This window comes from Hirundo rustica, chromosome 8 (assembly GCF_015227805.2).
Source record: "Hirundo rustica isolate bHirRus1 chromosome 8, bHirRus1.pri.v3, whole genome shotgun sequence".
Taxonomy (NCBI): domain Eukaryota; kingdom Metazoa; phylum Chordata; class Aves; order Passeriformes; family Hirundinidae; genus Hirundo; species Hirundo rustica.
In genome coordinates this window covers 5,698,250-5,721,992 of record NC_053457.1, presented here as the reverse complement: position 1 = coordinate 5,721,992, position 23,743 = coordinate 5,698,250, and the positions used below count along the sequence as shown (strand labels likewise).

Genomic DNA, 23,743 nt, shown 5'->3' with positions numbered 1-23,743 from the left:
TGCCCAGCATCCATGGGTGTTGCTGTGTGGCAGGGCTGATGGCAGAGCCCAGGGCATGCCCAGCATCCATGGGTGTTGCTGTGTGGCAGGGCTGATGGCAGAGCCCAGGGCATGCCCAATATCCACGGGTGTTGCTGTGTGGCAGGGCTGATGGCAGAGCCCAGGGCATGCCCAGCATCCATGGATGGGTGTTGCTGTGTGGCAGGGCTGATGGCAGAGCAAAGGGCATGCCCAGCATCCACGGGTGTTGCTGTGTGGCAGGGCTGATGGCAGAGCCCAGGGCATGCCCAGCATCCACGGGTGTTGCTGTGTGGCAGGGCTGATGGCAGAGCCCAGGGCATGCCCAGCATCCACGGGTGTTGCTGTGTGGCAGGGCTGATGGCAGGGCCCAGGGCATGCCCAATATCCATGGGTGTTGCTGTGTGGCAGGGCTGATGGCAGAGCCCAGGGCATGCCCAATATCCATGGGTGTTGCTGTGTGGCAGGGCTGATGGCAGAGCCCAGGGCATGCCCAGCATCCATGGGTGTTGCTGTGTGGCAGGGCTGATGGCAGAGCCCAGGGCATGCCCAGCATCCATGGATGGGTGTTGCTGTGTGGCAGGGCTGATGGCAGAGCAAAGGGCATGCCCAGCATCCACGGGTGTTGCTGTGTGGCAGGGCTGATGGCAGAGCCCTGGGCATGCCCAGCATCCATGGGTGTTGCTGTGTGGCAGGGCTGATGGCAGAGCCCAGGGCATGCCCGATATCCACGGGTGTTGCTGTGTGGCAGGGCTGATGGCAGAGCAAAGGGCATGCCCAGCATCCACGGGTGTTGCTGTGTGGCAGGGCTGATGGCAGAGCCCAGGGCATGCCCAATATCCGTGTTGCTGTGTGGCAGGGCTGATGGCAGAGCCCAGGGCATGCCCAATATCCGTGTTGCTGTGTGGCAGGGCTGATGGCAGCACAACTGGGAGATCTCTGTGGGCAGTGGGATGAGATGGCTCCTAAATGCAGTAACAGTCCTTGTACCCTGTACTGGTGTGGGTGGAGATCTTTCACATGCCAGGCATGTGGAAGCGTGGCATGGGCAATCCCCTGTGTCTGGAACTACATCACTGGGTGGGATGGGGAAATCCGGGCAAGGGAGTGGTTTTGGAACCTTCTTAACAACGCCACAAACTGGTAACAGTCGTGCAGTTCCATAGCAGATGTTATCCAGAGCTTCATTCTAACTGCAAAGAGTTGTTCCTTCAGGAATATAAGCCAACTGCTGTTTCCAAACTGTTACTGTTTATTCCTACAGAAGTTGAAAAAAAAAAAATGTTGAAAGTGTTAAAGCAAATGAAAAGAAATCTATTTGAATTGTGCATGGTCTGTGTGATGTAGCTACAGCATGAATTGTCTTGGAGGAGATGGGAAAATGCTATCTAGTCTAAGCTTCTGTACTTTACCTGACATAAATTAAAAAGATTTGGATATATAATATGATGCAGTAGTCCTATTCAGTCTTGAATGCAAATGTGAGAACACCTTTTTCAATAGCTAGGCTTTGAAGTTAAGAGTTACAGTTTAGATTTTTATTCAGGTTAAGCCATAAATTGTGCTTTGGGTTGGTGCATCGCCACTTTAAAATTTGGAAGAAAGTATGCCACTGATTTATGTTTGATTGTGATAATTATCGTCTTCATTTTGTATGCTTTTTAAATGTATGGTAAATATCTTAGACTTACAAAAACAGACTCTAAGAAAGTATAATTACGGGACAATTGGAAATTGTCGTGGTTTAGCCCCACACGGCTACCAGGTACCATGCAGCTACTTGTTCACTCCCCCACCAGCAAAAATGAATGTTTAAAATGATGATCTCTCCAACCCTTCCTATTTTATTTCAGGTTTATGACTCCGACTGTTGCGACAGCATTCTTCTGGAGCTGCGGGAATATCTGCCAAAATACTTCGGTGTCTGGTCACCACCTACTGCACCAAATGGTACTGTTCTAATTTTATCTCTTAATCCAAACCTCCTGAAAAAATTTCTGGAGACTAATTTTTGGCAGTTGTGAGCTCCATGAGATTTTTTTTTTTGACTTGTTTTGGAACCCACTGATGTTCCCTCTAACAACTGGTTCCAGTTTGCATTCCTGTGACAGGTTTAGGTCTTTGGAATCTTCCTCCCAGGGAAGATGGGGGTGTGGCTGTTTGTACAGCCAAGGTTTCCTGCGTAGCTGGGCCTGATGCCCATTGCCCCAGAGCCTCCTGCTCTGGGTGGGGTCGTGGAGGAGGAGTGGGCTGGTTGCATGGTTACATCCAGCCAGGTGTTCAAAGCACTTTGTGGGGTTGGGAGAAAGTATTTAAATGAAAATTTAAATTTAAAACTTCCTCTGGGGCTGAGGAAGCATTCATACTGGAATCTGCTGCTGTGTCTCCAGAGGTTGGATCCCACCACTGTGCCTTACCACCCAAAGCACTTATTTCAGCAGGTGCCACGGTGGGGAGTTTCGCTTGTCATCCTCTGTTACTGGTTTGAATGAAACAAAGATCTAGTGTCTTAAAATTTCTGTTTGTATAACAGAGTCAGGAAGAAAAGGGTGTTTTGGTAGAACACTTGGAATATTGTCTCTTCAAGAGAAAAGAGATATTGTTGTATTAGAAACTAGGTTTTCTTCTGGGGACTCTTCTAATTCACACTGGGGACATGGAACTTCTGGAACACACAGAAACAAAGGGATGCCATGGAGACTATTTGAATACATGGGCACCAAACTAGATGCCGTGCTCCTTTAAAATAACTGTCTTCTGCTTATGCTGTCACTTGATAGACTTGTTTTCTGAAAAAGTAGTGAGACAGCATCCCAAGACATGGTGTACTGTCTACAGGAAAAAAAAGAAAAAAAAGATTGTGGTAGTGCCAGCAGTTTCTTAGCTCAGATTTACCTTCTGCTTTCCTGTTTGGCACTAACTCAAATAGCTCTACAAGAGCTATCTTTTTCCTTCCCTCACAATTTAATGTGTCATGGATTTCACTTAATCTTCCCTCTCAATTCCAAATAATTTTTTTCTATTTGCAGTATGATCTTAAGATGTGAAAATCTGTGGTCTAACCAAGAGACAGTAATTGGACACACTGCTCCTTTGCTTTGGGGGTTCAAAAGCACTGTACACCATGGGGCTGGATTTTGGAGAGTCACCACCAGTCATTCAGGCACAGGCAATAGGAATAACTTTAAAGGAGGAGAAACTTTTGATTTTGTTTGTTTTGCTTCTTGAAAAGGCTGTGCACTATCATGCATCCTCTTCATAGAAAGCTGTGGCCACCGTTCAACCAAAACACTGTGCTGCCAACTCTGTTATCTGTAGTATTAATGAGCTTTGTGTAGTGATAGAAATCAAAGTGTCTGGAGTTGATAGAGCTTAGCAGAGTGTGTGTGTATCTTTTTCCTAAATGTAGATTGAAGATATATTTGTAGGTTTGCTTGTAGCCTTGACATTGGAAGCCTGACCTTTCCCTTGGCAATCGCTGCTCTGCAGGCTCTGGAATCACAGCTCCATAGTGATCCCAGTAGCAGTGAAGCCAGTATTCCTATTGTTACTAAATTGGTCATAGGTGACTTCCGAAAAAACAAAACTTGATCTGCTTTTAACTTGATTTCTTAACTGAGTTTCCATGTGACAGGTAAGCAGGAACTGCAGTTTGTAAGGTGAGGAGCATAATTTATTCCCTTAGACAAATATTTAGGGAAAAGAACCAGCATTCTCTGCTGGAAAAATAGATAAGTGGATGCAATTGCTAGCTGAAAAGGGTGAAAAGTACGAAGTGTAAATGAGCATATAGGAAATGTGACAGAAAAGATGGACTCCCAGTATCAATACAATTTGTAAAATAGCTCAAGTTCTGCTGAAATCACATACCTAGTGCTGCTGCAGAGGAAATGGAGCTGTTTTCCTAAGCCCATCTAAAAAGGCTTGGATTTGAAATATAGTTTCAGTAGCATTGTGGGTATTTGGAGTTTATTCACAAAGCAGTGGAAAAGTTGTTATAAAGATGAAGGAGCCACCTGCTGCTGAATTTTCTGACTCTGGCTGCCTTGTTGTTGCCCGTGCTTTTTGTTTTTAGGTAACTTCACTGCTGCTCATTTCATCTGTTAGCTAATTTTGTTGCCTAACCTGAGAACAGCATAGATAAATATAACCCAGCCTCAAACCTTTCTTGTCTTCCTTTGTTGCTGGGGGCAATTGAGGCTCTTCCCTGCTTATTCCTGTGTTTTGAGAGATGTCTCCTAAGTTACAAAAAAGAATCAGATGCCTTAAGTGATTTTGCCTCTTCTGTCTCCAGTGGGGACTGAATGCACTGGCATGTTTTTGCTGCAGTCTGCAGTGGTTCATGCCATGGATACTTGCTGAATTTTGGTGGTCTTCTGGTTTATCTCCTTTGGGACTGTAAAAAATATGTAAATAATCTGTTAAGACACACCTTCCTGCCACTGGTAAATAGAAAAGGGCAGGGCAAGTCTCTGATGAATGCTTTATTTAAATCCTTGAAATGTATGGTCAAGACTACCTAAAAAAAAGTTTTAATATAAAAATCTTAATGAATTCTCTCTGTGGGGGGGTTTAATTTAATCTAGTTTTAGATGGCAAGTGCTTGGAGGTATCATAGGGGTAACTGCTGGAGGTGAGAGTTGTATATGTACCAGTATTGTGGGTTTGGGAGCTGTGTCATTAGATTGTTGAGTACACTGCAAATAAGCACCAACCAGTGCCAGGAAAAATGGATCCATTTGTTTGAAGCAATAGTGAGAAAAAGTAACTTGGTGTGTGGTGCTTTATCTGGGTTGGCATTGCTCTGCCAGCAAGGCCAGGCAGGTTTGTGAGAGCAGAGAGTTGTGTTAACAGATACAACAGGCCTGATTGTGAGTCAGCTCACAAGGAAGATTTAATTCCAGAAAGTGTGAGGGAGATGGGAAAGTTCTGGGTAGCTTACAGGCTTTGCCAAATAATTAGTGTTTCCCAGGGTTGGTGTTATCTACAGAGGTAATTTGATGCTTAATTTTACAAAATAGTTACTGTTACATTTTTAGGAGGCCGGTAAGATAGTCTGGTTTAAGAAATCTGAAAAGGACAGGGAACAACGAAGTGACAGATTTTTAGGATTTTTAAGTATTTGGGAGGTGCTGAATGTTGGTGCTGTATGGTTAAAAAGTGGGCATTTGACTGGTGCAGCAGAGGACAGCAGATACCCATGGGTACCTGTGGAAATAGATGTTTTTTACTACTTCCTATATGGTTTTATTTTAGGGCCGATGAAAACGTTGCATCTAAACAATTTGTATCATTTTTTATTTCTAACAGTTTGATTCTGGAGTGCTGGCAACATGCTCCAAACCATTTTGTAATTGGTGGTGGAGGACTGCAGCCCTTTTCTGAGATTTTTTTGTATTTGCTGTCTTTCCTCACCTCCCATGTAAACCTGTGGCTCTTTGCTTTTGGGAGCTATGTACTGAAAACCTTGAACTTAAGTTATTTCCTGCATTGTTTTAGAGTGATGACACAAATCTGTTGATTGCAGTGATTTCTTTAATATGCAAAAAGAGTCAGAAGGATGACACCTAGATTTTCACAATTTTTGGCTTAATAAGAGATAGCTAACAGATTTTATGGACTCCCCAGGTACTGGGAGTGGTTTCTCAAAGTCCTGCAAAAGCTGTGCTAATACCTGACTGAATTAGACCTCTGTATAACAACTTAGGAGAGTAAAAGTAGCACCTGCAGTTCAGGTGATACAGAATACCCTGCCTGGCAGGAAGCATATTTGTCCTGCTTCTCCTTTGGGGATATTCAGTGAGCAAATATCAAGTCTGTTGGCTGCCTAGGGCTCCTCAAAGTTAACTACAAGATAGTTCAGCTTGGATGTATTCCTGTAGTTGTAGTTAGTGGGTGAGCTAGCCTAAAACAAAACTCTTTTTCCTGTAGCTAGGTTGGTCCTGTAGCCCAAAGGACATTAAAAACTGGTGTAGTGAGTTAGTGGGAGAGTTGCTTTGTTTTGTTTTAAATTGGTTTGTATTGGTTTGGCATGTTTTTCTGAAACTGACTGCATGAACAAGGTGCCTGGTTCCATATGTACAGAAAGCAGGCACCTAAGGATTAAATCAAACCTGTTTAAATTAATACATACTTTGTGAGAAATTAGGACATTTGATCGTGATGGTTTAAAACCTGATGCTCTTAGTAGGACTTAAAGTACTAAAGTCCCTTTCATTTCTTAAGAAAGTGCTTCTTATTAAGTGTAAGTGAAATGTTGCTTGTTCACTTTATCTTGACTCAGACTGGTTTTGTTACCTGTCTGTACAGCTTTCAAGCAAGGCACTTTGTGCCTCTTTTTAGACTTGAACTAATTTTGCTTTCTCTCACAATCCCATTTGAGATGGTGCTGCATGAGTGGGGTATAATACAATGTGTTTTTTGTATTTGGGCTGCATTAAAGCCAAAGAAATAATACATTTATGGACTGTACTGGAAAGAAAAGCAGACTTGAAGCTTGTGCCTGGTGACAGGTGGATTTACAAAGCACACATGAAGAATGAGACCAGTGCTGAGGTGTGTGTTGCCTTGGTTATGGCATGTCCTGGCCAGGGCTGGAAGTGGGTGCAGCTGTCTCCCAAGCAGAATTGTCTGAGAGCTGGGTGGGTACTGAACTCCATTTCCTTCTGAACGTCAGTGTGGGGCTCATGCTGGTAGCCATCATTTTCATCAGGTTTTAGATACTCTTTTAAATTTTCTGGCACTCCAAGTACTTTGGGAGGGTGGCTGGACTAAGAAGCCCCAAAAGAAACTGTTAGAAATGCTTGTAAGGCAGCCTAGGATTCCAAGAGCCTTTTCTCCAAAAGGTGTGCCATGAGAAATGAGTGCAGATGGGAGAGGGATAAAAAGAAGCAAAATGAGTTGCACTTCAGCCCCTGAAGGCTAAGACTGAAATGTTTGCTTCATTTATAAAATGACACAAGAGACCATCTGAATTACAAAGCAGCCACACAGCTGCAAAACCCGCATTTGTATGTGGTCAGTAATGCTCCTTGTGATATGGTAATGGCTTTATAAAAGTTACTCCTGGGTTTTATCTGGGCAATAATTTGAATTTGAATGCTAGGTTAACACATGTTAATTGTATACAGTTTTCTAAACAAGAAAGCATTTAGATTTTCATGGCAATAGAATTTGTGGGTGTCAGTGACCATGACTTAGTCTGCATTCAGAGACAAATTTGGCTCTTAAAGAATTCATGTGATGTTAAGCCTTAAACTACTTACATTCCTCCACAGGTGCTTTAGCAGAAGCTATGTAATTATTTTGCTTTGACGATTATTTAACAGAAGTTCCTTTTTTTGACAGATATATATCTAAAACTGGAAGATGTGACTCGTAAGTTTAATAAGCCCTGCATAATGGATGTAAAAATAGGTCAGAAAAGTTACGATCCCTATGCTTCAGCGGAGAAGATACAGCAGCAGGTCAGCAAGTACCCGCTGATGGAAGAGATTGGCTTTTTGGTTCTCGGAATGAGGGTAAGAACTTGTTTTGTCTTCACTTTCAGTTTATGCTCTTGTCCCACACCTGGTGTACAGCAACTGGTTTTCCCAGCAAACAACAATCCTCTTGAGTTCTACATAAATACAGTGTTACCTGAATGTCTTGGTAGTGCTGATGTCAGCTGTCGTGTGAAATCTGTGCCAAAGCACTGCTCTGCTTCAAAACAATTACTGAACTTGGCTGTGTCCATTAGGGCAAGCTATTTGCAACATGGGCACTGCATATGTATACAAGAGAGGCGCTGGGTATTTAAAGCTGTGTATAGTTGCAATTATTTCTTCACCACCTCCACAGATATTTAAAATTATTAAGAGGATTTTTGTGTGTTTGTTTTCTTTCAGGCATAAATCAGAGATTTTCATAGTGAACCAGTCTTTCTAATAATGTAATAATGAGCTGTGTCCTCCATGTTTTTCATCTTGATGTTCTGTCTTTAAATAAAAATAATTTTGCATAATTTTTCTATTTAGGGGAAAGTAAGTAAACTCTCAAATGTGATGCGTATAGCTGTGAACAGCTGCTTACGTTTTACATTTTAAAAAGCTTTCTGTCAGAAGGGAACTTCCTTTGCTGTTTACACACTCAAGGCATGGCTGTCAGGGGGAGGTTAGCTGGGCATGCACACATCCCTGTTAACTCTTAGGAATACTGAGGGTCAGTATGTGTGCATTGGCTGCTCCAAAGCTTCAGTGTGAGGAAAAGCTGTACAGAACATTCGTGGCTCAGTGAGAGAAATGTGTTGATATCACTGTTGGAATTCCAAAGTAGTTTTTTCTGCAATGATAGGTACAGGAATAGTTTTCTTTTTGATGTGAGATTTTTGTTTTTCTTCTCACACACAAAGCCAGGGCTCCTCAAGCTCTGCATCAACACACGTAAATGGCTGGAGACTGTGATAAGCTTCCCCTTTGCTGTTCAACAGCAACAGCAGCCAGATTGCACCATTGTTCAAGATAATTCTAATATCTCTGTAATGTTTTGTGCAGAACTGCCCAGCCTCCCACCCCATAACTCTGCCTTGAGATAAGCTGCTATATAAATTATAGTGGTCATGAGTAGTAATTATGTGAGCCTATGAGCGAGGATGTGGGAGTTAAGTCAAAAACCAGCCAAACAGTTTGGATGGAAAAGGAAGGTCAGAGGTTATAGCTTTGGATTTGGTTGATGTCATTACATAACCTCTCTTATCTCATTTGTAAGACAATGTGCTTCATGTCCTTTGTTTCATGACGAAAGGAATGATTGCTTCCATGGTATGCTTGTGACCATTGTTTCTAACGTTGTCACTTATGTGTGTCTTTGTCCTGTTGCAGAATTTTTTTCAATCCCCTAATTTAGACTGGATGTGTAATGATGGTTCTCCCAAGTAGTGCAGTTTTCCATCCAGTGTTTAACTAGATGAGATTTGGATTTTTGCCTTTGGCATACTGGAAGTTGTTTTCCAAAGAGAATGGAAAGGTTCCTCCTGCCCTCACACAGCACTTGGCAAAGTCTGAAATCACAAGGTGTCTTCTCTGCCCCTTCATTATGGGGGATTCTCAGCTTGTCTGCTTTATTTTCGTAACATTCTGGCCGCAGTATAAAACCCTCCTACACAGATACGTACTGCCCAGAACAGCTCACGTGCTGGATGAAGGCTGTTCCTGCTTGCTGGACAAAACATGGTGTAACAAGGAGGTACAGGGGGTTGGTTTTAATCTCTCCAGTCAGTGGGGATTTTTTTACCAGGGAGGTGGGCTTGGGTAGTAAAATTTACAAGGCCAAGAAGGAGAGGGCCAGGAAAAACAGAGAATGTGGCTACGCTTTTTCTAACTCCCATCATATAAGTTGTCATGAAGAGATAAAAGCAAAAAAGTGTTATAGGTGGAGGTTTTACCCCAAAATCTCCTTATTTTTACCCAAAAGGCTATTGAAGCAGCTTTTTATTATGCATTGTTTTATGCATAATATTAGTTTATGTACACAGTTCTGGCATTTGACCTGTATTTAGCTTAACACTGAGTAGACAGAATAAATGCATGGAAGTACATTTAGAAAGCACAGTTATTTTAATAACATTGTTTAAAACCACAATTCTGTACTCAGTGGAGAAGTTCCTTTCTTTCCCAGGTGCCCCTGGATCCCTGGAAGTGTCCAAGGTTGGATGGGATGTGGAGCAACGTAGTTCAGTGAAACATGATGGGAACTGGGATGTCTTTAAAGTCCCTTTGAAACCAGACCATTCTGGGATTCTGTCAGAGTGGACATGATTTGTTATGAAAGTAGTCAGAGTTTATGTAGAAGCTGGAAGTCTCAGGTGCCGTTGCAATAGCAAAAATACAAGCTATGATATGGTTTCAGTAGGGGACATACAGACAGCTAAGAAATCTCTTCACAGCACATGCAGTGTTAAATACAGAGCATTCTGCATGCTGTTGTGTACAAGCACAATGTGTGGGCTGTGCTCTCATTTCAGATTCACTGTCCTTTTGGAATCCACAGTTCCCAGATTCGGCAGATTCTTTTTTGTTTCCAGGACATCGATTGCAATCTCACTTACTCCAAATATTTCTGAAACACTTTTTTAAAAGCACAAACTGGTGATTATGTAATTTTACCAGTGTAATCCATCATTGACTTCCTTTGTTTGTGCCTATGAACATGCAGGCAGTAATGAATAATAATCAAAGCTGGTTTTACAAGTGAATTTTCTCATCTATAGCACGTGATTCTGCAGGATCTTTTCAAATCAACTGTAGCTGACTATTTTATGAGGTATTTATGAACTCTTTCTAGTACTGTGGTAATTTTCACAAGCTCTGATCCATTAGTAACAAGATTTAAGAGGGAAGTCAGTATTAAATCTTGACCTAGTTCAGATTCTTCTACACTAAAAGATTACCAGAACCTGGAGTTTTTACATTTATAAGTCTAATTCGAGATTTGGTGTTTAAGAAAACAGGAAGACAAAGCAAAACAAAACCTAAAAGAAAACAAACAAAAAAAATCGATGAAATGAAAAATAAAGAAATCAGTAAAGCCCTAACCCGAAGAAACCAACTAAAAGCCCAGAAAAAAAAAATCTTCCAAGCTGGAACAGGTGTTTTTTATTACATAAAAGAAATTTATTCTAATGAGATACTTCATGGAAGCACTGGGAATCTAAAGCTACTGTATTAAGCTATTTTTAAGATGGTTCATGATTTAATTGCAGCATTGTAATTTCTTTTATTTAGGAGATTAATAATCTGCTTTTTCACTGGATAAATTTCAACATAATTTCATTCTACAATCTTTTTATGTAAGGACTTGACTAAAACTGTTATATTGGCTGTCAGAGCATTTGGGGGTGCACTTAGTCACGTGAAGCGCTCAAAGTAGCCCAGAGGAACACAGAGGCAAAATGGGCAGAGTAATATCTAAGTATAGTCTTGGAAATGAGGGAGCAGCGATGCATCCTTCCTGTGCTGAATTTTCAAGGCAGCAGCAAGCAGGGATGTGTGTACTTTCATCACCTGTGGTCTAGCAACAATAAATTAAGTTTTAAAAAAGTAAAAATTAGGGAATGAGAGTGGATTTGAATAACTGGGCATGCTCTCAGCAGCAGTGGTAATGTGAGAGCATTACTATAAAGCAGAGATATCAAATAAGAGAATGTTTTTTAACAAAAATTCTCCCCTTGTTATTTTTTTTTCTTTAAATCTTTACTTTCTTTTTGAAAAAGGAAGAATAAGGCTTGTTGAAACTCTTGAAGTGTTACCCCATGGCAGGATGAGGGGCCAGCAGAGAACCCGGGGTGTCACTGAGACACGCAAAGCAGTCACACGGAGGGAGAGGTTTCACAGGGCAGAGGTTCCTCTGTTCTAGCTCAAAGCTGAGACAGGGCGGAGAGAGAGCCTCCTTGTTTATTTCTTACTTTATATACATTTTTGGGTCTGGCTGAACATTGGCTTCTTGGAGTTCTCACTCTTCAGCTGAATGGTCAAACCAGTTGTCAGTTACAATTGTTTTCAGGTTAGAAATATGCAAACAAAGGACAGAGAATGAAAAACAAAGGATTTGTGTATGTTACATATATGGGAAAAAGGTAGAAAACTGCTCTTAATATTGTACAGTAACTAAAGATCTGACTCCATTTTATGAAAATTCAAAAGGCTTTAAAAAACTCAGAAAAACCAGGGTAACACCGGGGTTACTTGAGCATGAAGGAAACTTGTGTTTATATTGGGGCAGTCGTGGGGTGCAGGCAGAAGGTGCCCAGGTGTGGGTGTGGGGTTTTCCTGGCACCAGGAGGGTCCCTGCAGAGCTCAGGGGTGGGTGCTGCTGGTGGATGTTCCTACAATGAGTTGGGGTGCCTCCTGCTTGCCCCCACCTTCACCTTGTGGCTCCAGCCTCGATAGCAGCTGGGTGCTGACCTTCAGATGCTCTCAGGAGTGCAGAGGTGCCTGGCTGTAAACAGAAACTGTGTGCAATGTGCAAACACTCGCTCACCCCTACCTGTGTGCAGCTGGCAGGTGCATTTACAGAACAAACCTGGGCCCTGGGAAGCTCAGCCCTCGGCACTGTGGAGTCTGGATGCCTCACCATCAGAGCACGGATCTCCAGTCTCCACGTCCTTGCTTAGGACAGCAGATCCCAGGCTGCCCTTGTGTGGGGCATGCAAGGGAGCAGGGATGGGCACTGGGAGCTGCACAGGAGGCTGCATCCCAGGCACCGTGGGGATGGCAGTGCCACACAGGTCCGTATTGTGCCTGCTGCCGAGCTGGTCCTCGCTCTCCAGGTGCTCTGGAGTGTTCTACAGGCCTGCTCAAAACAGGATGGGGTTGTTGTTCCCATTTTCAGTGCTGTGGATTAGCAGATATTTTCTGCAGATGCGAAAGAGCTCTGCAAGTTACTGAATAGGGATTTTCATTTGTGCCGGCAGTATCTCCCCCAAATACTTCTTAACGTTTATTGAAATTGTACTTTCTGGAAGTCAGGCATCTGCCACAATGAGCGTTTGAGCAGTGTCTGCATTTTTCTGCCTTACAGTGGATGTTGGTACTGAATCACCGTAATTAACATTACATAACATTTGATATCAGTTTGCCTTCAGTTTGACGTCCCAAAGCTGAAGATGCAAGGTTTCCAAACACTGTAATTTTTGCTGAGACCTTGCAAGGGTTGTGCTTTTTCAAAGACTGTGCTGGACCAACTTCTTATTTTAATTCAAGGTTTCCATCAGTTCAGGAACGTCAGATGAAGGAACTGTAACTGAAGAAAAGGGTACAAAAAAGAAGGAACTGTAATTGAAAAAATGTACAAAAAGCTGTTTCGGTATGCAAACAGCAATGACAGAACACCTCACAGGGAGACAAAAGCCAAGTGCAAGTTTATAACATCTAAAGATAATTTCCCTCAACAGTTACGGTCTGGATTTTTTGATTTGCTGCCCAGACAGAGTCACTACTACTCATTGTAAACTGGACCTGTTAGCTTGCTGGATTCCAGAGCCTTTTGTGCAGGAAGCTAATAACTGAGTGAGAGCTACTTGTAGGCACAAGGAGAAGCCTTTGCCCTGTCAGCCAGAACAGCTCTGATCTTGCATTGTAAGAATACATAAAAATGACTGATGGAGCAGGAGGTTTCTTGAAGGCTGTGTTTTGCAGCTCATAGGAAGTTTTCTTTGTCTTGCACTCTGCAGGAAACTTGCCAGTGGATACGGAGCTAACACATAACAAGCTGTGGCAGGTGGACAAGAAGTGAGATTTTCCTGTCTAATAATTTCTTGGCTGCTGTTAAGGTTACTGATCTGAGTTGTCATTGTTCTGGCAGAAATGGGCCAGTACAGACAGCTACAACAACAGGGATACAGGAAAAGCTTGGTTCAAAGGCAGCGTGTCCTTTTGGGAATGGTTAATAGCACATGATTGGTAGTGACCATGTGAACAAAAGCACAGTAGAGAAAGAGCTCTGTCAAATAGGAAGTTGATTTTAGCCTTCTGCTCTTCCAGCTGTGTTTGGGTGGGTGAGGGTGGAGCAAGGGCTGGTGAGAGATTGTTTCTGTTTGAGCTTGGCTTTCAGCTCCCTTGCTGTCAGGATGGGGTGTGATGTATCTGTATCTGAGTGAGGCTTTCCAGGAATGTTCAACCAGTCTCTTCCTGCCGTTGTGCAGAGTCTCAGGGTGGTGGTAAGAGCTGGTTTCTGTGACGATGCAGATCTGTTGTCCTTTGATGCCACTGGCTGCAGCCAAGCCTCTTGGTGACCGAGGGCCTTCTGAGTGCACAAGGCGGTTAAACACATACTTACACTCATGCTGTGGGTCTGGGGCTTGGTGCTTTGTCACTGACTGTTTTGTGTGGTTAAAAATGTGCTGTTGATGCAGCATGCACATCTGCCTCGGGGTTTGTAAGCAATATAGAAAGACATTTGGGGAATGGTTTTGTTCAAATTACAGGAAGAGGTGGGGTGGTTTCTTGGGAAACCCAATTCAGAGGCACAGGGTCTGATGTGCTGTTCCAGCGTTTCTTTGGAAAACAAAATGAGCTTGCAGATCTTAATCAGGGTGTTTGAGCTAGTGCCTGTGTCACAAAACCTGTAGCTCCTAGGGGAAGAGATAAGGTTCTGGTAAACAAGCTGGTTGGGTTGGGTGCTGCTGCAGTGCTGATGTCTGCAGAAAGCTGCCCCTGGACCATGAGAATGCTTAATATCATTAAAATGAAGACACAGCTAGTGAAAACTTAGTTGTACTCATCAGACTCTAGATTTTCTTTCTAAGCAATATTATTCTTTATTGAACTGCCTTTGACTTGTAGCTCTTTAAAAAGTTTTGAAATGTTTGGTATGTTTTTGAAGGTTACTTTGGTACCTGAAGCGTTTATGTAAGTAACCTTTGGGTTTCTGTGTCGTATGCTGTACTTCTTTCATGTGCTTTGGAAAAAAACCCAGCAAAAACTAAGTGGAGAAAAATTACTGTTCTTGTGAAACCAAAATCACAGTTGACAGATGCAGTTTTAGAATAACTCATCTCTACTATGGCCTTCTTCATTTCATAGACATGGAGGCCTCAGTTTCTCCAGCTATTATAACAGTGTTTGAAGTGTCTCTGCTGCCGAGTAAGTTCAAACATTTAGACTTACAGCTCTTTATTTTTTTAGATTAATGAGAACTGTTTACTGCCCCTTCAGTTCATGATTGGTGACTTAAAACCAGTTCCTCGAGGACTGAGTTTAATTACTTCTTTTTGTCAAAAGCTATTTAAGACTGTTGTTCCCAGCTGCTTTGCAAAACAGGAGGTGGGGATCTGCGTAGCCATACTGGATTTATTGTTGTTTGGATGGGGGAGAGACATTTCAGGGTGATGGGCTGTAATGAAAGCAGGGAATTCCATTTTCTTTATTTAGTACTCCTTTTTATTCCTGCTGTTTCACTGTTGTGGACTTTCTTTGTTGGCTTCAGCAAGAATAAGGCCCTGGAGGAGGGATGAGGAGCAGGCACATCAGCAGTGCGCCCTGACTCTGTCAGTGGGATCCTCCCTTTTTACAGCAGTGAAGGGAGGGCAGGCTGTGGATGGGGTGGATGCCACAGGGATGGGTGGTCTGAACAAGTGCCAAGCACCAAGTCCCTGCCAGAGACAACTGCCTGCTTGGTAACACCATTATTTCTGCAAATAAGAACTGTCTACGCTCTCATAAACAAATTATACTTGGGCATCGCTACCTCGCACATTTCTGCTATGGAAATATTTCAGTGTGAGAGAAAATGTGTCTATATGTGAAGCAGTTTTGAATTAAGTCCTTAGGCTTGTACATTTCCTGATATGGACAAAACTGTACCCATGTGGGTTGCCTCCCTTTCAGATGAGAGCTGAAGTACTGTTGTTGATGCTGCAACCAGCTTTTGCTTGTCTGCTGCTATTTATTTAGTGAAGCCTCATTTGAGCTGACAATTGCAGATGGGCCTTATGGAGCTGGGCCTTGCTGGTCACATATAGTAATTCTTACTGTTTTGCTCTTGTGCTAAACAGTTTTATATTTAAGAACTCAAAATAATTGCAATGAAATTTTTGCTTTGTTGTCTTGCTGATTTAACATCTGCAGTAACGCAGCTAGGAGTCTGATAGTTTCAGATCTCAGTTGTGATTTGTAAGGCCTTAGGAAAGAGTTCCAATGTAATGGGTACGTTGCTTTTTGCCACCACCAGGGTGTCTCCAGCAAAGGAAAGCTGGAGCTTGGAGCCCAAGGGCTGAAGGGAGAGTTTTGGAGAGCACTACAGTGCAGTGCTGGGCACAGCAGGGAGTGTGAGGGTTAAATGTTTTGTGGCCTGTCTGTGAGGTGTCTCTTGCTCTGCAGAAATCCTGCTGCTTCAGAATACACAGGGAGCCCTGTCCTTGCCTCTTTCAGGTGTACCACGTGTCTTCGGACAGCTATGAGACACAAAACCAGCACTATGGAAGGAGCTTGACCAAGGAAACAGTAAAGGACGGTGAGTAGGGGCACTGGAGTGTCAGAACTCGGTGCGCTGGGATTTTTTCATTTAAATGCTTTGGATGTTCCCATTATAAAAGACCTTTTATGTCCTCATGTCAGATGGATCTTTGGCTGTTCGCTGTTATATTTGAGCTGCCTGTCAATCAGAAATGAAGTGTGCAGTTGGCTGTAACAGCAGTGCAGACTATAGGAATTTCCTCTTCACATCTCTTTTACTGCTAATAAGGGGGAGAGAGTTCTAGAATTCAACTTCTTTGCAGCTTTGAAACCATAATGAAGCAGAAATTTTTTTAAAGTATTACATGTTTTTATTATAAATACATTTTTTTGTTTCTGGTTATCTTCTGTGAGTATCTAAGTGTATTTTCTATTAGAAAGCTACTACAAAAGCATCTTTCAATTCAGAGGACTTAATCAGTTGAAGTCAACCCACATGTTGCTCTCCATTAACAATTAATAAAAATGCTGCCATGATGGGACTGTTTGGTGATAATTTTTGCAAACTAGTTATTGACACTTTCTCATCTGTCCCCCAGCAAGGGACAGAAGGTACAAACTCATAATAACCTGCTTGAGCCTGTTTATGCATGGAGAATTGAATAGGTCCCTGCCCAAAACTGTCCAGACACTTGTTAAACTGATCTGGGAGCAGGAACCACATTCATTTACTGTGTTTTTGATGCATTTACTTTTACTTAGGAGCCAAGCCCAAGCTCTGTAGTATTACACAGCAGGTGACGTGACTGAAGGTCTCAGAGTTCTTAGGTTAATTTTGGGTTTAGTTAGTAATTGTCTGAACAGAAACTACCTGGATGGTGTCTATTCCTTCAAATAGGAACTATTCTCATCCCAAAAGAAATAAAAATAGTTTGTTTTCTGTTAAGAAGTGAAAATAATCCCAATATGTATGTATTTCTTGCAGGCATCTCAAAGTTTTTCCACAGCGGGTACTGCTTGAGAAAAGATGTGGTAGCTGCCAGCATTCAGAAGGTTGAAAAGATCTTGGAGTGGTTTGAGGGGCAGACACAGCTCAATTTCTACGCCAGCTCGTTGCTGTTTGTCTATGAAGGTTCATGTCAAGCGACAACTGTGCGGCTGAGCGACGTCACCTTGGCGGAGAAGAGAAGAGTGCCCAAAGGGCTGCTATCAGGTGGAGATGTATTGGAGTATAATAATAATATTAATGTGATAAATTCCACAGAGAATGGAAAAATTGAAGCCTCCGTCAGCAAAGGCTTGTCTAAATTTTATGCACTTCACAAAAAGGCGTGCTCAAAGAGGCACCACAGTCAGCTCTCGCTGAAAGTTGAAAACTCAGAGCAAGATAACGTGTGGAAAACCAGCACGTGCATTACGCAGGAGCACCTGAATGGAAATGTTCTACCCCAACTGGAAAAAGTTTTCTATCACGTGCCAGCAGAGACCAAGGAAAGTGCAAATGTCGAAGTCCGAATGATTGATTTTGCTCACGTGTTTCCTAGCAACACAAAGGATGAGGGCTATATTTATGGTCTGAAGAATCTAATCACAGTACTGCAAAATATTTTGGATAATTAAATTCTTTGCTATGTTTTTTATTGGGGGCCAATGATAAAGAGCAACAACATGAAGAATTTCTGCACTTGTAGTTCTGTATAACTGGGTTTGTATTGTCTATATTTTATTTGTCTTTGTACTTTTGGTAGAAGGGTTTAACTTTTTATAATTTCACTCAGGAAAAATATTGATAGTTAATTAGGAAGTGTGAAAGGATGAAGATACTTGAGATAAAGCAGGATAGGTAAATAATTAGAATGAAATGTATATGGTTGGCTTAAGTCCAAGGACCACCAGAAGCAAGGGTTATGGTAGTTCCTCTAATGACTTTAGCATAGATTACATTTTTGCCCATTTAGCCTTGACACTGAGCCACATCTCCATTAAGAGGTGTTTAGAAAATAGACTGAAAGTTGTAAGGTGCAGGATTGATGTCCTCAGTACTGCCCGTATGTTTACTGTATTTGAATAACTGGAGTAACTCTGCTTGTAGAGAAATCCCGTTCTGAGTCAGCAGTCTCACCTAAAGCCAGTGCATCCCAAAGTGCTTTTCCATGTCATGGGACAATATTGTTGTTCTTTCAGTCCTTCCCCCTGCGCGGATGTCTGTAGCCGATGTTCACCACAGATGAGCTACCATGTAATTTGTGTTGAGGTGCTAAGAAAATGCTGGAGTACGATACCATGACAGGCTTAAACTGCACAATTTCTAGAGAAACTGTTTGTTCCTAAGAACGAGTGAAAGAAGGCAAATGCAAGATGTTCCAGGAACTAATTTGGTTTAGGAGATTATGTCAGTCTATTAGTTGAGTGTCTGATGCTGTGATTAGGGAAAATGTCTCACTGTTGTTCTCATGGCCCTTCTCCAACAACATTGCTTTAAAAAGCAAACTAGTAGAATGGGGAAACAAATATTTTGGGTGAGTGTACAGAGCTCTGCTGGCTGTAAGGCACTTGCATTTCTGCAATGAGCATTTGATGCTTCCACTGCTGGGGAGCACTGACTGGAACCAGAAGCAATACAGGCGGAGGAGCCTCCTGTGAGATTGTTCAGCCTTGGAGCCACTAGCTGTGCCACCGCTTGTGCCAGCGGAGCTGTGGCTCTCCCGTCCCGGGCTGCAGACACTGCAGGTGGCTTTAATGACACACAGGCAAGCTGTGTAATCTGAAAGCTGTACCATTTCCTTCCTTTTCACAAGAGAAATTCGACTTTTGTGTGGAATACTTGAGATCGGGATGATGTTTCCAAAGCAATTTTGGTGTGTCTCTTCTGTGTGCTTTGTGCGTGGCTCTGCTGCCATGCATATTACAGTGAACTGTATGAAAAGTGGGAATGGAGGAGTCTTGCCATCTCTAGAGTGAGATTTTAATGCTTAAAGCATTTCCAGGACGAAAATGTTTTAGAGTGAATTTGATCATTGGAAATGTACATCTTTTTCATGTGGACTTAGTGACCCTGTGGCCTTGCTGCTCTCTCTGTATGATGTTCTGCACTATGCACTCAGCTGTGTACACATCCTGACAAGTTCTTCATTGGACATCTGTTTTCTACATGACAAAGAGATTCATACTTTTTCAAGCAAAATACGCTGTTTTAAATAAAGCTGAATTTTTAGCTCTATTTGAGAGCTTGGGTTAATTGGGAGAAACAGGGTATTACTATGTGTAGAATTACATGGTTTAAACTTTAGAGCTCCTATTGGCCAATACGTTCAAGACTGAAACCAACCTTTTAGTAACACGATGTTTCACAAGCGTGGGGAATGGGCTTGCAGGAAAGGTGAGACCAGCGTGTTGAAAATTTTATGGGAAATACAGTGAAGTCTGAGGGGGAAAGTACCAGGAAGAAGAGGGACTTTTTTTCTACCTGGTATTTCTCTTGCACCTTATAGTTTTAATATATTCCCAACTCTCTGTGAATTAATTTAAGCCATATTCTAGAAAGAGTTTGTGATTTTGTTTGCTTTGTCACTGGTTTCTCTGATTTTGTTGTTCTACCCCATAAATGGTCAACACTAGAGTAGTCCAGACCGATAGTGGCCTTGTATCATAAAGTTACAAGGTTTTATAGGAAAATATGGACAAAAACCTTTCAACATCATCGTTTTTTGTCCTCTGTAATTCATCTCTTCTGGATTTTAATCCGTTTTGTTCCAGAGAAACGAGGCATTCTCCTCAAGTCAGTTATTGGAAAATGATTAGTATGCACTTAGTACCATGCACTCTCCTGTCTCTGCTTTAAGATACATGTCCTTGGTGTTTGAATGCTCTTTAAGTATTGATTGTTTTGTTGGCTATGGCAGTATTTGTAACATGCCTGGAATATTGTCAACCTGTCAGAATATTTTGAATAAAAAAAAAAAAATTATCATGGGTTTTGTACCAGTAGTTATTATGAATGTATTTCTGATAATTTAAAATGTAGCTTGAGAAATAACAGTATTTTTAATTGGAAATTGTGTAAATAAAGCTTGCCATGGAGATGTTTGGGCATAGTACCAGCTGTGAGTTTGAGCCTGCTGAGGCCTTATATTCACACTGTTCTTGCAGATTTTAGACATGGCGTGTCTGGTGTCTTGTGTCTGAACCAATTGTTTTCAGTTACAGTTGGAATTCACAGAAATCATTGAACAGAAGAGGTGATTAATCAGAAGATGAAGAGGGAGACAGTGGGTCACTGAACTGAACACTGTACTCTCAATGATTGATCTCCCTCCCTCTCAGCAATGCCCCTTTTGCTCTCTGGACAAAGTACACAGGACAGGCAGCCATTACACAGGAATCTCGACAGGAATGGTTACAAGGCTTGTAGGTGTTTGTGTCCCATCAAACAGTGGGTTGCTGCCCCAGAGTAGTGTGGTGTAGCTGGGTGCTAGGCCTGCAGAGGAAATTGATGATTTTAAGCAATAAGAGTTGGGTTTAGCAGAGCAGACTCAAAAAGGAAGAACTTGTGCAGCATTGTCACTCATGGACTCTGAGAATATTGGCTTCTGAAGCCTTTCTATCTAGGTGATGAGAGAACTGGGCTTAGGCTTATCTAAGGAGAACTTGAGTTGTATAAAGTTTTATGAAAAGCATTTACAGATGTATTTTTGAATGTGGGTGAAATTCGTTGCATAAATTGCATTGGAAGTTACTATATAATACTATATTACCACTATGAAATACTTAAAATAGTTCAATTTGTTTTATGAACTGAACTGGAGACTTTACTTGCAGTTGTGATTCTGATGAAACTTGTACTATTTTGGTTTTTTCTACTGTAATGCATAACCAGAGCGTTCTTTTCCATAATCTCACGGTTTCATGGAGAACTTGAAGAAGTACTACATAGATTAGAAAACCACCAATTTCCATTAATTTGATTAACAAGAGTGTGTATGTTCTTGAAATATTTCAGTGCATGTAATATTGTAAGTAATGTTAACATGCTACAAAACTGAAACCCCAGTAAAACCTTCTCATCTGATTGTGCAGAGTTTAAATTGGCCCTTCTCAGGTGTGACAGTGGTGAAGGAATGGTGCCACCTGTGCTGTCAGGTGTGCAGGGGTGTTCGCTTTATGAACCTAAAACCATTGGAATGACTTGCTCACCTCATGGTGGGAAGCACAGTCAAATGTAGGGAGACACGGGAAGAGTGGAGACTCAAAGGTGCACTTGCTGTTTAAAGTTAGGATTAGTTGTTCATCCTCCTAACTTCTTCAGGTTGCTTTTTTCCCTGCATGCAGTTTCCTCCCGAGTGCCCTTGCCACAGGTGCCATCACGATGGAAATTTGTATTTCCTAAAAAGCTTATGCCCCGTAACTCCTCTTGAAGTGCCGCTGTTGAAAAACACCATCAGGTGCCTCGAATCCTGTGGGAATACGCTGTCCCCTGAAGGAGCAGGAGTGGCTGCTGGTGGACAGCTTGATTTGATGGGAGACTGGATCGTAGACCTTGTGCGAGTTCTTGTGAGTTGAAGAGGACGTTCTGAGGGCAAGGTGAGTGCCAGGTGAACTGTGTGGAGTTTTCCTTCCCTCGCTTGCAGCTCAGGTGGAGGTTTGGGTTTAAGGAGGTAGCACAGCAGGGAGCACTGAGAGTTCCTAAGGAGCTCTGAGCTGGATGCTGGGTCCGTGCTGTAGCACGGAGGATGGCTACGGGTGAGATCCAAAGGCTGCAGATCTTCGGTTGTCCCACAGAGAGAATGTGTTGTGTTAAAACAGGATGGTACCTGGGAAGCACATTCATCGCCATAGCCACGGCCCAAATCGTGCCTGTTTTTCATGTTCACAGCAATCTGTACATGAAAGCTGCAGTAAAAAATTGTCATCCGAAGGGCAAATATGTTTGAAAGGGGAAAATAAGCAAACTAAGGGTTGTACCGCAGAAAATATGTTTCAGTAAATATCTTCTACTCAGGTCTTATTTAGTGGACATGGGCCTTGTGGATTTGGAGTTTAATTTGTTCCATGACATTCAGTAGCAAAGTCAGAACAAAGGTACTTCAAAACACATTCATTTGAATTATGTGCATTGGTTCAAGTAGGCATTTTATTTCATAGGTCACTTTTTAAAAAAGAAAGTAACTTCCAAATACAATGTGTGTTGCACCTGACTAAATGAAACTACAGTGCACAAAGGCACTTTAATCCTCTGGGAACTGTACTGGAACATAGAAGAAACCATGTGAAATTGCACCTGATGCTGTGTTGTTAGTAGTTTTTGAGATTTAAAGTTCTACTTTCATTATGGTATTGAATGAATGTGTCTAGTCTAGTCTCAGTTTCTTTGATCCAAGTGTCTAAAGCTCCCCCTCAATCTCCTCTGATCTGTATGTGTTTGCAGTTTCATTTGCTATTTTCTGACATTCCTGGACCACAGGGAGTATTGCTAATATTACCCGTGTTTATTTTACAGAACATTGTACTGTGCTATCTACCAACTTTTGTAACTTAATTATTAGTGATATCTAGGGTCATTCTAATAGCTGTATATTTGGCAAATTATTAAAATTTTCTGTAAGTGACTTGCAAGTATAATTGGTTTCTTTTAGATACAAGAAGATGGTTGAGAAAAAGTTTACTTGACTACTACCTGCACTGATGAATCCTTCTTTCTTTCCTTTTTTATTTCTTTTTTTTCTGTGCACTCTATAATGTGTTTCCTTTGGACTTACCAGGTTTCCTGTACTACCATATTTTTGTCACAGCATCCATTGCCATTGTTTATTGGGGATACCTGCTGGGTATACAAGAATCATCTCTGTAAAATAAAAAAAAAATAAAATTCCACAATCCTTTAAACTCATCCTGGAAAACCCTGAACAGGACCACAGGAGGCTGGGTATGTCGTTGATTACAAGTCCTTTTGCATCCCACATCAGGTCCCAATTTCCAAAAGCATGCAGGAACAGCCTTAGTGCTTCACTTTTAAGAGGGTTTGGTTTAGAGGGGAGATTATGTTGGGATTTTTATTTATTTATTTATTTATTTTTAATGTATTGCCTTGCTTGTCTAAATGTGTTCGGTAGTCATAGGTACTGTCCCATGGCTCTGTGCAGCCTTCCTTCCCATGCTCCAGAATTGGAAGAAATTACGGGGTGAGGCTGTAACTGGCAAAAATCACAGAATTGTGAGGATCTAAGGTTTCTTTGTGTTTTGAATTTAAAAAATGAATAGTGGTTATGCACTGAAAAATCCTGCAAAGGAATCCCCGTTTCCTTGTTGGTTTAAAATGAAGAAGGAATCGCACTCCTTTGCTGTCTGCTCACATCACTTGTCAGGCTATTGCCTGGCTGGGGGTTGCTGTCTCTGCTCTCTCCTTCCTTTCTCACGTGCATGTTTGAACAGCTGCATGGTGAAAAGTGTCAGGGATGCAGCTGAGAATTGCCTCAGACTAAGAAAATGCCGTGTGGGGAGGAGCTGGGGAGCTGCACAGAGCCCCCACACATGGACATCCCATCCAGGATGCACATGGAGCTCAGGCTGTCGGGTATGACCCTGTGTGACAACTGTTCTCTGCTATTCTCTTACTGCAAAGACCTACTCATGGGTCTCTGCTGGTGTAGCTCTGGGGTTTGTGTTCCACTGCCTCTGCACAGCGTGACTGATGCCTGGCAGATGCCAAATGTTACAGCCCCACCTATCTGACACATAAATTACAAATTTTCTCCTCTCCTGGCTTCCTCAGTTTGATTTGTGTTTAGGGGGAGAAGTGC

At 42.1% G+C, this 23,743-nt stretch overlaps 1 protein-coding gene across 2 annotated transcripts in view; it reads left to right on the top strand.

Annotated features, from left to right (window-relative positions):
* IPMK (inositol polyphosphate multikinase) overlaps positions 1 to 22,552 on the top strand; it is a 42,083-nt gene extending 19,531 nt beyond the window's left edge. For both annotated transcript variants that reach the window (XM_040071021.2, XM_058421516.1), the window contains exons 3-6: positions 1,872 to 1,968; positions 7,366 to 7,538; positions 15,924 to 16,005; positions 16,933 to 22,552. In XM_040071021.2, coding sequence (XP_039926955.1) covers positions 1,872 to 1,968; positions 7,366 to 7,538; positions 15,924 to 16,005; positions 16,933 to 17,567 — 987 coding nt within the window. In that variant the 3' untranslated portion in view covers positions 17,568 to 22,552. The remainder of the gene's footprint in view (positions 1 to 1,871; positions 1,969 to 7,365; positions 7,539 to 15,923; positions 16,006 to 16,932) is intronic.
* Positions 22,553 to 23,743: the final 1,191 nt, after the last annotated feature.